Below are 18,603 nucleotides of genomic sequence, written 5' to 3' on the forward strand. Positions count from 1 at the left end.
CTTTTTTATAATTAGTAATAGAATTTAGAAAAATTGGAGTCTCTGCAAGTGTTCCAAAAAATAGATTGGTGAGGATATAGCTATAATATATATCTAAGGATAAAGATAAATATTTGTTTCCTATTTTATCTCCTACTTTTTCTTAATTAGTCATGACACGTGGACACCCTATAAACGCTTCCTCAATTGAAGAGGGTAGAACTATAATATATATATAAAGAAGACTAGCCATTTGGCCCGGCCTATGGCCGGACTTGCTACATAGATAGCTAATGACTCAAAAACCTAAAATCCACTTGAATAAATAATATATGCATATTGATAGCTAATGATTCACTGCTTATAAATATATATATACTTTGTTTGATGGGTTTATGTTTTTCTAATTTTTTTTGAAGTATCATTATCATAAATAACACAATGAAATGAAGAAAATAAGGGCCACATTTTGACATATACTTTATAGGGAATTGAAGAGATGAAGAAAACCTGGGAATTTGATTCCATAATAAGAACAAATTAAACCAAATAACAGGTGCTAATTGGAAATTGACCTCGTGAGTCATGACAGAGACGTAAACCTTGGGCAACAAATCTTTAACAATTCTGATATACTTGGAAAACGTTATATAACCACCCAACAAAGTGATTATCTTTAAAGCACAGATCTTAAGAGTTGTAAAAACGTATAATAAGTTGTATTTTCCAGAAATTATAAGCTGCTCGAAAATTTTCATGGAAATTCATTTGGAAATAGAAGATTACATTTTGTTTCCTTCTCTTCAAACTCAAGGTTAGGTCTTGTCACAGTATTCGAAAAGTCCAACAACCAAAAGGGATTAGGAGGCGTCATAACTTCTTCTCTACCCTCAAGAAGTCTCACCACATCGCGAATGGATGGTCTGTCTTGAGGCCTGTACTGCACACACCATAGGGCAATCATGGAGATTCTCTTTGCCATTTCTATATTCTTCTCCTCAATGCCATAACCTTCTATAAGCTCCTCTAGTTTTCCTTGCATAAACTTCTCCCAAACTTGTTCTGGAAACGACTTTTGGCCATCAAATCTTCTCCTCCCTAGGATTTCAAATAACATTATACCGTAGCTGTAAACGTCACATTTATAAGTTGCTGATGAGAATCTCACCCATAGCTCTGGAGCGCCATAATAAGGAGTCCCTCGAAATCCGGACATGGTAATATGATTTTTGTCCCTGGTTAGAAGCTTGGCCAATCCAAAATCACCAACCTTAGGACAGAAATTTGAGTCGGGCAGAATATTGGAAGGTTTAATATCATAGTGAATTATTCGGGTTCGCATCCTTGTCAGCAGATCTTGTGCAGATAGGAGAGTCCATTCACAGTGCCTATTGCAATATCACGAGCCGCCTCCCACATTATACTTTCGTTTTCATACAGAATTTTCTCTAGAGATTCCTTTTCCATGAATTCATACAGAAGTGCTTTCATGTTTGGGGCGAAGCAAAAGCCATAGAGCTTTACCAAGTTTCTATGATGAGTCTTTCCCAGTGTGCTCACTTCAGCTGTGAATTGATCTTTTATTCTATCGGATAGTATTCCATCTTTCAGAACCTTTACAGCTACTTGGATGCCATTGTGTAATATGCCTTTGTAAACTGTTCCAAATGAACCAGAACCTAACCCCTTCGAAAAATTTGAAGTGAAGGTCTGTAGCTCCTCAGGTGAATACCTCTTTGGTTTTTCTATCTCTAAATCAACAATTATTCTCTCTACTGTATCCAAATCAACACAGTCCATGATCTCAGATGATACCTTGTAGTTTTAGGCAAGTATTGCCAAACTAATAACATGAAAGCTTGTGGCTAGCAAATTTGGACAAAAGGGCGACAACTAGCTAGTTATCAATGACTGAGGAAAACAAATAAAATTTGAAAGATTGAGAAAAAAAAATTCTAAACAGCACAATAAAGAAGAGCTTAGAATGATGGCACCTTGATCCTAAGTCTTATATGGGATTCACATACTGTGGTGCAATATCTGGTGTGTTCAATTATAACCCTGGAGCTTGAGCCCAATGAGTAGACTGATGTATATATATAATTCTATAATTCCAAGTAACAGAAGAACATAATAGAATCTGCACTTTTTCTCCAAATAATTCTGAAATAAAAAATCATTAATTTATTACCTTGCTGGAACATCAGTTCATTATATAGCCACTGACAGAGTGAAGTTTCCAAATGATATATTCTTGTCATAGCCTGTAAACTATGAAATACTCGTTACAGATGAAGTGAGAATAGTTAGGATGTATATCAATGAAGAAATACATCAGCAAAGAGCAAAAATATATCTTTCCAAACAAACCACCTCAACTCACGTCAGATAGTCTTATACGCAAAGTATTTTTACGTGCATGAAGGAATGTCTAAAACTTTATGACTTGGAATTGACTTGAAATAAGCTAAGGGAGAGAAAAGTTGTGTGGAAGTAACCAAATCAACCATGTACAATGCACCAAGTAAGCAACGCAAAACCAGAGTTGCATACATCACAAAATGAAATGAAAAACACAATCTAAGGAGGAACCTGGAATCCTGCCTGACATGAAAATATCCAAGTTCAAACTTAGTCGGGGTGCCATCCACATGACCTGAAACAGTAATTTATGTTAGAATAGCTATATTTGCCTTGGAAATGAGAAGTCGTCTGAAAATTTTACTTCAAATTCACTTGAAAATAGAAAATTAAATAATGTTGGACAGGGGTTCCATACATTTCTAAATGAGATGAAAAGCGCAATCTAAGGAGGAACCTTGAACCCCTTTATATCCTGAAATTATTTTTAAAAAAAATGGGCATCATAATTTTGGTCATTGACCACTCCAAATCATCTATTTAGGCATTTAGCCACTTGGTAGGAAAATGACATTGTCTACTGAAGTGCGCTAGGACTCTTTTCAATATGTCATTTTCTATATATAAGCTTCATCTTATATTCATCAAGACTATCAATATATATTATCAATATAGATAAATCTCTCCACTGATATATTTATAGCTATCATATTTTATGATCTCAGGCAATACCGTGTACTATTAATATAGGGAGTTGTAGTCTATCCTTTTAAGATGCTAATAAATCAGTTTCACTTAAAGGATAAAAATGTCATTCTTACATCAATATGTTCATACCTTATGAGGCTGGAGAATCATATGGTAATGGGAATACTAATTAGGAACATCGAAAGTAGATGGCTTTAATTTATAATTACAAAGAACCCGATTATCGCAATGTTCAATACTCCCTCAATCCAATTAAACTAACCATCAGCTGAGTATATCTCATCGTGGTTCCAGCTACACGGCTGCCATAGTTGTTTCCAGCTCTCTTTCTAAGGATTTAGGCATGGTTGAGAAGAGTAGCACTTGGTAGCGATCCATTATAAAAAAAAACTGAATAAAACAATCAATCTAAATGCACCGTTATATACCCCATTTGAAGCCTCATAATATATTACAACACTAATTGCTTATTATGTAATTTTTTTACTTTTTGAAAGCCATGCTAATAATGTGGCCTATGAGTGTCAAAGAAATTAAACAATCTACTAAAACTTTGAGTCCAAATACCAAAGTTTAACTATAAAAAAAAAACACAATTAAAACCACAAAAGCAGCACCCAACTTTTAAATTGCATAGAAATAAAATTCTAAAAAGCTTCTAAGCAATAAGAACAATATGTTAAAACGTACAATACCTTCTATCTAATCAACTAATCCAACCAGAAGATTAACAATTGTCTTTATCTAACACCCACATAGACGAAGAACCAAATGAATTGTGGCGTCTTCCTTAATATTGTAGTCGTCCAAACTGCGCGAAGACTCAAGCTATGCATCGCACCGTTGATGAGCCTTTGCGACCTTATATGTATTCCTTCCTGCTCTTCAATCATTTCTTGCACATTTTGAACGGTATAGGATCCATCCACTCTGCAATTAATCAATTTACCTGAAGGCACCCTAATGAATATTTGCATGTTGTCACTCCTCAAATTCAATGTCTGTCCTTCTGAAAAATGTAAGTCTGCTAAAGTCATATCATTCTCCAGCTCCACCTTGTCAAGCCAGAGTTTCTATTTGCCAATTGGGATCCCCACCATGCTTTCAATCAGGAACTTAACATTCAGAACCGTAAACCATCTTTTCACTTTAAGACTAAAAGTTCTATTTTTTTCAGTAGTAACCGATATTAGCATTGTATCTCCCAAACGAAAGACTGCATAAATTGTTGACCCCCCCTCAATGTTATAACTTGCAATCGTTCGACCATCATCCAGTTCTTCTCCTAAGTAGAAAAGTTCTTGTTGGCCAACAGAGATACCCTCCTTGTTCTGTATCCTGCGCTTGATAGTAAGGATTGTGTCCCTCATATCCACATCAAGTGTTATTGGCTTCCCAGTCTGCAACATCTTTACATGTGTTTTTGTTCGAAATCCTGAATCCAGAAAGACACTGATGATTGAGCCATTCTTTATGTCATAATCAACAACCTTTTGCTCATTCTGAAGCCAATCTCCCGCAAAAGACAGACTCTTCAGATTTACCATAGATATACCTTCCAGTTTTGAAAATTCAGTTCTCATGTTTTGTTAATAACCATGCCATAAATCAAAATACAATAAAATCAGTACTTTGCTTAAAAAGTCGTCCACACAAAATTTATAGAATTGATCAAAGTTAAGGCTTGCAGTACAGAACCCCCCTGAAAGAGGAGTAGTTACTGAGCTACTCCTGTGTGGTATCTTAAAGATTCTGGTGTATCTTGTGATTCCCACTCCCAGCCTCATTAACGCCCTCTTTTATTTAATTTTACCCTGATCAACAACATTTATACGTTTTGCTAATAAATTCAGGAAGGACAACCCATAAACCAAAGAGAGATCCTCCATTCAAAAAATGGAAAGTTGAGCCAACTCAAGGTATGGGCATATGTCAGATTTTAATCTCTTGTAGAAAGTTTATATTATTGTCATGAAAGTAGATCTTCGATATATAGCTTAAATAGTTGATAATGATGTTGTTACTTACTTGATGTCTTTGCTTTTACCCTTCTCCACCCATTGGCCATTGCCACCCCATCATCTTGGCTTAACAGCTACTGCGAGTCTAGCTAAGTCTGTATTTAAGTCAGTGATGTCTTCAACACATACTGGCAAGGGCAGATTCTCAGTCTCACCGGTACCATCTCCACCAGAGAAGTCAAGGCCTTCAGAATCTCCCTTTCGCAATTCTTCAAAGGGTCAGATAAGCATGGAAGATGGTAATACTCCTCAAGTAAAAAGACATGAATAGGAATAGGAATAGGGTTTACATGAATTGATGCATAAAAGCACGTGAGAATACTAACATCACAATATCTCTTTTTGAAGTATGCCTATATGTTAAATGTAAATGCACAAACCAAACTTTGGATGAAAGTTTAATCCAAGCTATTATAGCACATTTACATATGATAACCATTATTTTACAATGATACAAATCAAACAATTCCAAAACGTCTAATTCATTAAAACCGCCTCCGCTAACAACATAATATTTGTTTCCCCAACCTAAAGTAGTAAAGAACTCACCGTCATCCACCGGCACCTCAAAGCAACATCACGCACAATCTTCTCTAGTAGTGCAACTGAGATCTTGATATACTTCAAGATATTTGGCTCATCAGCATATCTATGAAATCCATAGGACAGTCAACAAAATCAGCACACCTCAACGTGAGAATACTAACATCACAGTATCTCTTTTTGAAGTATGCCTGTACCTTAAATGTAAATGCACAAACCAAACTTTGGATGAAAGTTTAATCCAAGATATTATAGCACATTTACATATGATAACCATCATTTTACAATGATACAAATCAAACAATTCCAAAACGTCTAATTCATTAAAACCGCCTCCGCTAACAACATAATATTTGTTTCCCCAACCTAAAGTAGTAAAGAACTTACCGCCATCCACCGGCACCTCAAAGCAACATTACGCACAGTCTTCTCTGTTAGTGCAGCTGAGATCTTGATATACTTCAAGATATTTGGCTCATCAGCATATCTATGAAATCCATAGGACAGTCAACAAAATCAGCACACCTCAAGTGGAATAGATTAATCAAATATAGCGCGAGGATTGATTAATTGCAAAGTTAGGCAGTTTCTTGTTTATTTTTGGCAACAATAAGTTGTAAACCAACGGTAATGTAACTCAAAAGTCGTATAAGTAGGAAGGTAGTAGATATGGAGAAAACTTTAAAGCGCAAAAACATAATCAGCACCATGTTGAGAGTTGAGAGTTGAGAGCTGAGATCAGAGGAATGGAATACTGGGATGAATGATTTTCTTTATTCATGGAAAGTGGTACGATGGTTTATCTTCCCAATGTAAACACATATGATCCAAATAAAAGAGGGCGCCGGATGCTTTAAGAGGGTATTCATGGTATAACAATGGCTCGATGGAGGTACCTATGGTTAATGAAAATGATATAGATTGATAATAAAGTTATATAAAATAAATTTTATTTTCTAGAATTATATATTGCACTTGTGGAAAGGTAGTGTTGAAAAGAAGTAACAACAGTAAGAATGGATTTGGATTATTATTTGTAAGGAGGGAAGGAGGAAAGAGCATACAAAATCGGGTAATTAATTAATAAGAAAGGAAATAATAGTACTTGAAAAGACCATCCTCCAAAATGGCCTGCTCATCGGGAGACCACTCAACGGCCAACTCAACATCTGGATTGAGTCCAGACGCCATCATCGAGTCCTGGTGGGAATTGAAACGACATGGAGTGCCGGTAATGATGAAGATTCAATGCTGGAATAGAAGAATCTCCCGTCACTCTGTTGAAACTCCCTCCTCCTTCTCCTAACCCATGATCAACTTTCCTGTTCCTGTCGTTGTTGTTGGACATATTCTTGAACCAATCAATAAATCAGAATTCGTTCATTCACTTTTAAGTCAGTCCTCCGTAAAACCCATAGCCAGATAATTGATGGGTTACTTTTGTTTTTTTATTTTTGTGTTCACTGCGAATCCCAACAACAATCGAGTTTCTCCTCTTCTTTGAATGCTTTTATAGGACCTGGATAAATCCATTGGGAACACAGTTCCTAACTCGGCAAGGAAGATTGAGCCAATAGTCAAAAAGGTATTTACCGAATTGCAGGTGAATTGGAAGAAGAGAAGAATAAGAGAGAGGATTTGAAGAGATGATTTTTATTTTATTTTAGAGTTGGGAGTATTTTGTAGAATTGAAAAAATAGTATAGAAAGAGGTTTTAATCTATTTTGGATTACGAACAATTAAAATCTACAAAAAATGGCGTAGAATTCTTTTTTTTTATAAAAAATCTGATGTGTAAAGAAAAAAAGAAGACTGATGTGGGTCATTGGGAGCATTTTCCACTACTCAATATTAATGGTATTTGATATAAAGATTCGTTATTGGGACTACTAAATTTTTTGCCTTTTGAATATTTTTCAGGCTTTTCCAAAAAGCTCTCCCATGGCCAAACACTTTTCTGAAGCCTTTCTAAAATTGTGTGAAGACGGGACTGTTACAACACAAAATAGTAATGGCAAACTCTTCTTTAGACTACGGATTACAAACTGCTATCTTCCACTCTCCTCACAAGACTCTCTCTTTCTCACTCTTGGCCGCCGCCTCTTCTCTTCCTCTTCTTTTTTCTTCTTTTTCTCCCCCTTTTTTTCTTCTCTTCTCTTCTCTTTTATATCCCCTCTCCCTTTCATCTCAACCCTCCACCTGTCTTTTCATCTCCTGGTCCACTCCCCTCCATGTGTAGGGTTTCCGTTACCCAGCGACCACGTTTCATCTCAACCTCCACCTCTCTTTTCATCTCTGGTCCACTCCCTCTCCATGTGTAGGGTTTCCGTGCTGCAGCGACCGCGTGCTACCATCCCGAGTGCGGTGCGGCCTCAGAGGGTTACGCTAAGTCCGGCCCAAATCCCCATGCTATTTCAAGACGGTATCATGCCACTACAGATGCCCCCTCTCGAGTCCGCGATGATATCTTGATCGTGGAGTCGAGAGCTCGCCCCCTTCCTCCTTCCGACCGTGGTCTTCCCTCTTCCCCTCACAGCTGGGTTCATGAGTGTTCACGCGGTTTCACCTTCTGACCCTTCGTTTCGCGTGCATCCACGTGTCTTTCGTTGGCTGGTTCTTTTTGGTGTCCCCTCGATTTCAGCACCCCTGCAATTACCCCTTTGCCCTCACCCTCTTATAAAAAGCCCGCTCGATTTCTCTTCTCTCTCTCACTTAGCCCTTCTTTCACCTTCCAGTTCCTCTTCCCCTCTTCTTCCACCTTTCTTCTGTCTTCCTAGCTCCGGTCGCTCGCTCGGTCGATCTCTTCAAATCCTGTGGCTGACACTCTTGCTCCGGTTGCTCTCTCTTTTCCTCAAGTTGGTCTCCTTCTCTCTTTGGCTTCCTTTAATTGTTATAGTGCGCATTTCCCCTTTGTGTTTGAAACTGTTCATCTTCATTTCCCTTTTTGCCTTGCTGTGACTGTGTGTCTTCCGCCCTGTACTCGATGTCTGTCTCTAGATCCGCCACCTCCTCCTCCTCCTTACACCGCAGCCTTGCCCCTGACCAGACCGAGGCCCCTCTACCTCCCGGCAAGCCTTTGCCCTTCCGCCACCACCACCACGTAGTCGTAGACCTAATCTTGAGGCTGTTAAAGCGCCCTCTGGGATACCAGCTGACGCCATTTTAGAGCACGCGTGCGACTTAACTTATTACCCGCGATTTGGTCCCCACAAGCCGGGGTGTCTCCATTAATACGATTCGGCCCGATTGTCGCCGCCTTCGATTGCCTCTCACTTTCCTTTGATGTCGAGGTGTGCAATCATTTTAACATCCCCCATGCCAAGGTATTGGCAACTTCGGAGGGTCATGTATGCCGCGAACCACTACAACCGCTCGAAGTACCTCGGATAACGGTTCGCGACATGGCGCCCTTCTACCTCAAGAAGAGTACCAAGGAAGTCGTGGGGGCTACCACTCATTCTGCCTCCGCCTAAAAACAGCACTTTATCCTTCGTGATCACTTCCTCCGACAAATTGTGGCACCATTACCCTCTCTATATATCCGGGAAATTCCTCTCCGCGGATCTTCCACCTGAGTTGAACCTCCGTCACCTGGCTTTCCTCCCCAGTGGTGAGTCCCGCTCTTTATCTATCCCCATTGAACTATGTCTTTCGGCAATAATCCAACTTGTTGTTTTGTCTTTTTCAGGTTGGCGGCCCGACTCGATATCGCGACCCTACGACAACATCTTTTCCACAACATTCCGGAAGATTAAGGATTTGGGCGCCGCTCGATCCGGATATACTTCGGCATTGACCCGCCACCGCTACTCCCCTACTCTCGATCCCCGAAATGTGGCATCCATAGGAAAATATAGCGCCCCATTTTTCCGTCCCCCTCCCCCTAAAGAAAGAAAGCCCCGTGTCACTTCCCCTCCTCAGAAAAAACGCCGCGCCGCCGCCTCTTCACACCGCAACCCCCCTGCTCGCCGTACCGCTCATAGCTCCGCAGCCCCCACTCCGTACCGCTCCCTGAAGACTTGGGAAGACCAATACTCCCCATCTCATTCCTCTTCCACCTCTTCTCCCCCTTCAAGCATGGGCGCTAACAAACGCAAACTCTTTGATAGCGACTCGGATGAGGACGTGGTCGCCGCTGCCCCCCAATCCACCATTGTTCCCCCACCTCCTCCCCCCGCCTCCAAACGTCCACGGCCATCCGACTCTGGAGAAGGCCCTCCAACTAAGGCCGCGACCCCACCTACCGTGCCTTCTCAAGTGGAACAACGTCCCGGGAAGGAGGTGGCGTCCCGCACCGACAAGGAGGCCGACGAGCCCATTCCTCTATTTTGCCCCTCCTTCAAGCTCCGGAACCCGGCTCCACGGTATCAAGGATTACGCTTTGAAGAACCCGCGATGGCTTCTTCCCTGTTCTATGGGTCTCACCTCCCAGCAGATATGGCATACGCCGAAGGTGGCTCCTTTGAGTCCCACCGGACTTCCTTCTACACAGGCTGGGAGAAGGTACTACTTTCTTTACATTTGACCTCCTTCTTCTCTCTCTTTGAGTGTTCTGACTTTTGCTATCTTCTTCAGATGAGTTTGGATATATCCTTCATGATCCGCGGCCTATTTGGTGCCAGGGCCCGGATCGATGAACTTGATAAGGAGGTGGCCCTCCTAGCAGAGAAGAACTCGGCCGCGGACCTAGACAAGGTCCGGGCCCAAGACGAGCTGAGGACCGCAGAGGCCGCCCATCTGGCGTATATGAACGCGGCCGCCCTCCAGCGCGAGTCTCTCCAAGAAAAGCATGCTGCCGCTCTGGACTCCCTTTCTCAGAAGCACCAGGAAGCTCTTGCAGCAATCCATGCGCAGCATGAGGCCGACATGGACGAGCTCCGGGATATCTACCGGGCCCAGGCCGAGAAGAGGGTGGCCAAGAAGGTCAAGGAGGAGATTGACCGTCTCACCAAAGAAGGCCGCCTTCTTCCGGAAGCTCCCACCGCTGCTCCGCTATCGAGGCGTTGTGCCGGTCGCGGGACTTCGGCCGGGAGGGGGGGGCGCCCGGTAAGCGGGTAGCCGAGGCTATAGACACGGCTGCGGACCTAATCATAGAAGAAGCCGCCGATTCGGTGATTCTGGAAAGTACTGTTCCTTGAATATAGCCTGTTTGTGCCCTGGCTAGGCGTCTCTTGATGCTATGTGTTGTCATACTCTTTCCGCTACTTGTTACTGTATTTTCGTTCCCACCAGTAGGGATGTACATATTATGTTTTTGATCCTTTCTATCTGATTGTTTCCGTTCCTTGTATTTTCTGCTATCTGTGTGGGTATTTGTCCTTGTAAAAACTGGCCTCCGTTAGCGCATCCCTCCCCGTCGGTTGGGGATGTTTGATTTGTCTGCCCCATGCCCCGATTGGAGCTCCGCGGCTCTCTCTACCTCTGGCAGGCACTCTGCCCGCGGCATGCGGAAGCCTCTTTGCTTCACTGCCCTAATCTCCCGGGGTTCATGCGGTGACTCCTCTCCCCGACCGAGAGACTTTTACCCTGGGGGCAACTCCTTTTTGCCCCTCTAAGGTTTGGACCTCTCGTCCTTGGGGGGCTCATCCCCCTTCCCTTCACTCTAAGGGGTAATGAAGACTCAAACAATAATAGTTCACCTCAAAAGTGCTACGGTTTTATATATGTACAAATAGCTCATGCAGTTTTCGTCTCTCGTTACATTCACTTTCGTGAAATATTTTCAACAACCTTACATTCCACGGCTTATCCACACTGTTCCTCCAAAGTTTGTAACTTGTAGGTGCCGGTTCCCCCTACCCCGACCACCACGTAGGGCCCCTCCCACGTCGGGCCCAACTTCCCCTCACTGGCTTTTTTGGTGCTGGGAGTCACTCTCCGAAGCACCTTGTCTCCCACCGCGAATCTCCTCACTCTCGACTTTTTGCGTCGCCTCTGCTGCGGGCGGTGATATTCCTCCAATCGATCGCGCTACGTGTCTCTCCTTTCCTCTCCGCCGGTTCAAGTCTCGGCCAAAATGCCCCAGTTTGACTTATCCTCCACACCATAGCGGTCCTGAGTGGTCGCCGCCACCATCTCGGTTGGTATCCGCGGCCTCTACTCCATATGCCAATCAAAAGGGGTCTCATCGGGTGGATGTTAGGTGGGTCGTCCGATAGGCCCAAAGCACCCAACTTAGTTAAATTCGCCCGGGACCCTTTCCCGCCCTCAGGTTTCCTCTTGAGATTGTTGAGTATGGTTTTGTTAGAGGACTCCGCCGCCATTTCAGCCGGGGTTGTATGGGCTGAGAATCCCTGTTTGATGTGATACATTTGCGGAAAACCCTAACCTCGAACCAAAGGAATCTGGGTTCCATTATCCGCGATTATAGCATAGAAAACCAAAAACGGCAAATGATGTTTTCCTACAAAAACTTGATCACATGCACCTTTTAACTGCTGCTGGTAGCGGCTTCAATCCACTTTGTAAAGTAATCAGTCACGACCAATAAGAACCTCCTCTTACCGCGGGCCATGGGCAGCGGTCCCACTATGTCGAGGGCCCACATCGCGAATGGCCATGGGCTAGACACACTTTGTCGGTAAATGCTCTGCTGGGGCCCATATCAACTGAGAAAATCTCTGACACTTCTCGCATTTTTGGAGAATTCCACGTCTCTCTCTTCATGTGAGGCCGGTAACCCCTAACGTCGACAAAGCGGTTATCTTGTCGTCCCGCCCGAGAGTGGCTCCTGCAATCCCCTTCGTGTAACTTCCATCAGAGCACCTCCCGGCGGCCCCGGCCCCAAAGCATTTCAACAAAGGTCCCTTTGAAATTCCTCCGATATAACTCTCCCCACTAAGGTGTATCTCCGAGCCGTCTGTTTCCAACCTTCGCCTCTCCACGGATCAACATTCTCCCTTCTGTCAAAACCGCTTGATGGGCAACATCCACCCTCGCCGCTCTCCTCGGTACTCATTACTCCCATCGGTTCCTCTCGTGCTTGGTCCGTCCAGTCTTCTCACCTCTATAGTCCTTCGCCCGGATCCCGCATGGCTGCGCCACATATGCGGGCATCGGCGCGGATTCTCTCTCCACGCGGTTCAAATGTACAAACCCGAACCTCCGCTGAACCGACGCTTCTACCGGAGGACCTCCAAGTATCTCGCCATCCGGGGACACCGTGCGCGAATCCGCCATTCGCCGACACACCACCACCAAATTAGAATCGAATACCGCGGTGAGTTCCTTCACCCCCAAGCCCTCTGCCATTCCCATGCCCGCGATTACGCCTCATACTCGGCCTCGTTATTGGATGCCGCGAACCCCGATCTCATCGTCAGCTAGCTAGCCTGTTATTGCGGGCGTGAACCAATACTACTCTATTCCGGCCGCGCATCGTAGGTGACCGTCGCAAACACTCTCCAACCGTTACCTTCGTCCCATGGGTCCGCGCTATCAGGTTCCTTTGCTCCCTCGTTTTCCAACACCATATCCTCCCCCAGTAGGGTCCTCTGCATGGGAACTCCGCCAAGAACTTCGGCGGGGCTCGAGCTTTCTCCCCTGTCCTAACGATCGATCTCTCATATGCACTTTCGGCATCACGGCCCATTTCAACATTCTCCCGGATTTCTCTGCCCTCAGAGCCTGCTTAAAGGGGCAAGTTCGTGACCACGATCACTGAGTGTGCTTCGAAGTAGGGCTTTAGTTTCAGGGCCGAAAATATCAAGGCGAGGGCGTACTTCTCCACGCGACTATACCGGGTTTCCGCATCCAACATCGTCTTGCTCTGAAAGTACACCGGTCTTTCTATCTTATCCACTACTCGACGCGGATCGAAGCCGATCGCGTGATCTGTGACCCTAGATCTGAGATACAATTTCTCTCCTCTTCCGTCGCGACAACAAGGGATCTCCCCAAATATCTTTTGAGCCCCCGAATGCTTTCACTCACACTCTGCCGTCCATGAGAAATCCGCGGAGTTCCTCAACAGTCGGTACAGCGGCCTGCATTTGTCAGACGACTTCGATATGAATCTATTGAGAGCCGCAACCCTTCCAGCCAACCGCTGCACCTCCTTTACTGTCTGCGGCGAGGGCATCTCTACCAATGACCTAATCTGCTCTGGGTTTGCCTCTATCCCTCGCCGCGTCACAATATACCCTAGAAATTTCCCTGTGGTCACTCCAAATGTACACTTCTCGGGGTTGAGCTTCAAATTGTGGGTCCGCAGTATTCGGAACGTCTCCTCCAACCCCTCCAAATGTTCCTGCTCCGTCATGCTCTTTTCCACCATATCATCGATGTACACCTCAATGCCTTTGCGAATTTTGCCCTCGAACATCTTCTCCGCCAGGCGCTGGAACGTGGCCCCTGCATTTTTCAACCCAAACGGCATTCTCGTGTAGCAGTAGGTGCCTCCTTCCACTACAAAGGAGGTCTTCTCCTGGTCCGGGCCATACATCGCCACCTGGTTGTACCCCATCGATGCGTCCATAAATGAGAACACGCTGAACCCCGCCGTCCTGTCTACCAACTCGTCAACTCGCGGCATCGGATAACTGTCCTTTGGGCACTCCAAATTCACGTCTGTGAAGTCAACACACATCCTGACCTTGCCATTCTTCTTTGGGACCGCGACAATGTTGGACAACCAGTCCGTGAATTCCACATCCCTTATAATTCCCGCATTCTTTAACCTGACAACCTCTTTCCATTCCTTCCGCGTATTTGGGCCTTTTACACCCCTCATCTTCGTCTCAGCACCGCTTCGGCCCTCCCTCATGCAGGGCGATGACAAGCGAATCTCGGATCTAAACCGGTGATATCCTCTATCCCCACGCAAAGACGTCTTTGTTTCTCACCAAGCATTGTATCAGTTTCTCCCTCCATTCCTCGGCTAAACTCGACCCTATCGACGTGAACTTCTCTTCCTCCCCCTGCCCCAGGTTTACCGTCTCTATCTCATCCAAAGTTTTTGGGGTCACCGCGGCTTGCTCCCCCTCTTCCACGGCCCCACACTGTAATTGCTACGCGGCCCTCTTCCTGGAGCTCGCCGGCTTGTCCTCTGGTCCGCGGGACATCCTTTTGATTGTATTCTGGTGACTATTTTTGGATGCCACCTGATCTCCGCGGACCTCATATGTGCCCGCTGGGGTAGGGAATCGAATAACTTGATAGATGCGTCGGCGACCGCCCTCATCTCATGTATCCATCTCCTCCCCAGGATTGCGTTGTACTGGGAGCTGGAATCGACCACCATAAACCTTGAGAACACTGTCACTGGTCCCGCGTTCTTGGCGGCAAAGAGTTCCCCATAGGCTCGATGACGCCCCATTGAACCCGTACAAGTTTGTCCGCGGAGGTCTCAGTTTCCCCGGGTCGATTCCCATCTCCTCTAGAGCCCCTTTGAACAGTAAATCCACGGCGCTGCCACAGTCTACCAGAACCCTTTTGACCACATAATTACCCATCGCTACTGTAATGACCAACGCATCCTCATGCGGTGTGTCCACGGCTCGGAGGTCCGCCTTGGAGAATGTAATTGTCTCTTCCATTGTCTCCTCTCTGTATCTCTGTCCTCGGTGTGACTCGTTGACCTGCTGGATACTCGCGGTCCTTCTGACCTTGTCTCGGTGGGCATTATGGCTCGTGCCTTCCCGCTGAAAATAACATTTATAGTTCCCGGTATTCGCCCGCCATTGCTACCGCTCCCTATTTTGAGGTTCACCCACAAATTCCCTCGGCATCCCCTTCTCCACCAATCTCGGACTAACCATTTTAAAGGCATAACAATCGTTGGTCTGTTGATTGCGCCGTGATAGTCGCGGTATGGCTTGTTAGGCATTTCAAATTTAATGGTTCGCGGCCCTTCATATCCTTGCACATTTTTATCAACGGCAATATCTCACTCGGCCGGTCTCACGTCGGTAGGGGCCCAATTCGTGGTATGGCTTCCTCTCCCTCTGTTTCTCTTGAACTACTTCCCTCCCTCTTTTCGGCCTCGGCGATTGTCCAGCATGTATCTCTTTTTGCCCCGGTCTTTTCCCCCGATCTTACCGCGTTCCCTCTCTTTCTCCATCATTGATCTTTATCTTGCCTCCCTCTTCGATTCCTTCTTCTATGGTATCTTCGACTGATGTACTTTTCTACCCGGGTATAATTAATTAGCAAGTTCGCAATCTCGTTCTTAGCCACCGACTGATGGACCGCTGTTCCGGGTCGCAGCCCCCTTTCAAACGCTATTACCGCCGTTCTCTCGTCCAGATTCTCCACCTTTAAGGTCTCGGCCTTAAAGCGACACAGATACTCTCTGACCGACTCCGCGGATCTTTGTCTAACATTGAATAGGGCCGCGATGTCTACCACCCTCCTCTTCTGATGTATAAAATGGTCCACAAATGCCTGTTCTAGCTCTTGGAAATTCGTTATGCTCTTTGAGGGTAATCGATAGTACCAGTCGGAGGCCCCACCCTTAAGGCTAGCCGGGAACATCATGCACCGCAGACCATCATACCTCGCCTCTTGCCAGAGAGGCATCTGCTGTCTGAAGTGATGGATGTGATCTGCCGGGTCCCCCGTGCCATCATACCTCTCGAACCTCGGCTGGTTGAAGCGTTTTGGTACCTCGGACGTCCATATCGCGTCCGCCAGGGGGTTGCGATTCAAACCTGCCACCACCTGACTGGCCGCGCCCGTTTGGGCCCTTGTCTGTTGAAGATTCGCCTCTCTGTCGCTGTTAATCATTTGCTGGACCTGCTCCATTGTTAATCCGGTCACCGGATTGTCCACCAAGGTCGGTCCTTGCTCCTCCCCCTCCGCCTTTTCTCTCCGCTTCCTCTTACGTCTCATCCCCGTTATTCTTCCTCCCTTCTCTCTTTTTCTCTCCTCGCCTCCTCATTTTCCTCTCTCGACCTCCCCATTTCTTCTCGCGATGAGCGCTTCCTCCTCCGCTCTTTCCTCCTCCCTTCCCTCTCCTTCTTCCACCACCGCCTCTCGGCGTTTACTCCGTCGGCTCTCTTCTTTCGGGGCCTACCCACTTCTTTGGTGCCATTTCTATCTTGTCTTCCCCTTAACGGCGGCCAAATGTTACAACACAAAATAGTAATGGCAAACTCTTCTTTAGACTACGGATTACAAACCGCTATCTTCCACTCTCCTCACAAGACTCTCTTTCTCACTCTTGGCAGCCTCTCTTCTCTTCCTCTTTTTTTTCTTCTTTTTCTCCCCTTTTTTTTCTCTTCTCTTCTCTTTTATATCCCTCTCCCTTTCATCTCAACCCTCCACTGTCTTTTTCATCTCCCCGTCCACACCCCTCCATGTGTAGGGTTTCCGCATCAGCGACCACGTTTCATCTCAACCCTCCACTTTGTCTTTTCATCTCCTCGTCCACTCCTCCATGTGTAGGGTTTCATCACCACCACTCGCCATCCCGATCTGTGCGGTAGCGGCCCTATAAGTTACGCTAAGTCCGGCCCAAATCCCCATGCTATTTCAAGACGGTATCATGCCACTACAGGGACATTAAACAAATTGGACGACATTTGGTTCAAGTCATCTAGCTCTCAAGCCTCTCAGTGTAAGGATTGCGACACAAGCACAGATAACCAAAGGTTGGGTCTTGATAACTTTTGGGGTCCCTTTCTGGTCACCATACTTACTTCTACAATTATGGTTATACTTTACATTGTTCGTCCATTAAGAAAACTTCGACGCCATTCTGTTCCTCAAATTGGAACAACATTGCATGTGGACACCAGTTTTTGGAATAGGATTAAGACTCTTGGTTCCTATTTCAAGATTGTTCGTCCATCGCATAAAGATCCAAAATCGGGCAAAGCAAGGGATATTGCGGTACTGGTATCTTCAAATGGGGAGTTTAGAACTGATACTTCAGAGCATCCACAAACGGTTCGGGTAACAGAAATTGAACTGTCAGCTGAAACTTTTACTGGGAAATCAGATACTCAAACAAGAGTATTGAGATTGATTAATTCATTCCCTGGTTCGGATAGGCGTCACGGTTTTAACAATGGAAATCCTGATATCCCAAATAACACTGGATTTTAGGCGATTCAATCAGATGTACATTATTTTGGTTTTAGGGGGTTGGCACTTGGCAGTAGAAGTATACAGCAACAAACCTTGATGATATGGTGCTGCACAACCTTCACATTGCGTAGCGTTATCATGTCTATTTTGTAAAGGTTCATGGAGTAAATTTAGCCCGAGGGCTCGATCGCATCGCATGGTACATGTACCATCTTATATTTTCGAAGTTAATATATATATAGGGTTCAATCTTCTTCTTTTTTTCACCTGAAAGTTGTTTGCATTGCACAACTGTGTAACCAATCCCTTTATAAACTGTTTTCTTATTTTTATAACCCCATCCTTAAATCTCTGTCTCTCACTCGCAAAAAAATTGTGTATAAGTACACAGCTGCAAATTTCTTAAGTTAAGAGGAAATAGCAAAAAAAAAAAATTGTTTTTCCTCCATAAAAACTGAAATTTGACATCTGTCTCAAATTTCAGACCGAATTTTACAATTTTGACCTCTTTTATTAGTCCTAACTAAAGAAACAACTACCATTCTACCAACAAAAAAAAACTGCGAACTAAATCAGTTACCAGAAGAGTAGTGGGTTAATCAAAATAACTAAAATTCATTCAAAATCTACAAAATTCCAATTAAAAGTGAGATGAATTTCTGGAGAGACCAAAACAATGTGGAAAACATCAAATTCAAAAACGGAAAAAAAAAATATGTTGATTACAACTAATTTCAATACAATTTTAGCAATTTAAAATGCATCTCTAATAATTTTGAATAGCATGTTTAACCTTTGTTTGATGTAATTCAAATTGTGAAAGGACAAATGGTTTTTTTTTATAAGACAATTGTATTATTTGATTGCAGTATATTTTGGAGCAATACACACGCACCCTTGCTTGATGGGTGACCTCAATTGACGCGCACACATACAGCCTGCGCACAGTTGATTTTCGTAT

General features: G+C 44.6%; 3 protein-coding genes and 1 pseudogene across 4 annotated transcripts; all 4 read right to left on the bottom strand.

Moving 5' to 3' along the window:
- Nucleotides 1–733: 733 nt before the first annotated feature.
- Nucleotides 734–2,438, bottom strand: LOC147519298 (rust resistance kinase Lr10 pseudogene; annotated as a pseudogene). The gene is made up of 2 exons (XR_015213141.1): nucleotides 2,171–2,438; nucleotides 734–1,890 (listed from the first exon to the last, which is right to left on the bottom strand). The product of XR_015213141.1 is annotated as a rust resistance kinase Lr10 pseudogene (transcript).
- Nucleotides 2,439–4,121: 1,683 nt separating this feature from the next.
- LOC147519299 (uncharacterized) lies at nucleotides 4,122–4,595 on the bottom strand. The gene has a single exon (XM_086594103.1). The coding sequence runs from the start codon at nucleotides 4,593–4,595 to the stop codon at nucleotides 4,122–4,124; it is 474 nt and encodes a 157-aa protein (XP_086450229.1).
- A 10,199-nt stretch (nucleotides 4,596–14,794) lies between these two features.
- On the bottom strand, nucleotides 14,795–15,148 carry LOC147519300 (uncharacterized). Its single transcript, XM_086594104.1, has one exon. It carries the CDS (start codon nucleotides 15,146–15,148, stop codon nucleotides 14,795–14,797), a length of 354 nt encoding a protein of 117 aa, XP_086450230.1.
- A 523-nt stretch (nucleotides 15,149–15,671) lies between these two features.
- On the bottom strand, nucleotides 15,672–16,355 carry LOC147519301 (uncharacterized). Its single transcript, XM_086594105.1, has one exon. It carries the CDS (start codon nucleotides 16,353–16,355, stop codon nucleotides 15,672–15,674), a length of 684 nt encoding a protein of 227 aa, XP_086450231.1.
- Between the last annotated feature and the right edge of the window lie 2,248 nt (nucleotides 16,356–18,603).

This window comes from Coptis chinensis, chromosome 2 (assembly GCF_015680905.1).
Source record: "Coptis chinensis isolate HL-2020 chromosome 2, ASM1568090v1, whole genome shotgun sequence".
NCBI classification, from domain to species: domain Eukaryota; kingdom Viridiplantae; phylum Streptophyta; class Magnoliopsida; order Ranunculales; family Ranunculaceae; genus Coptis; species Coptis chinensis.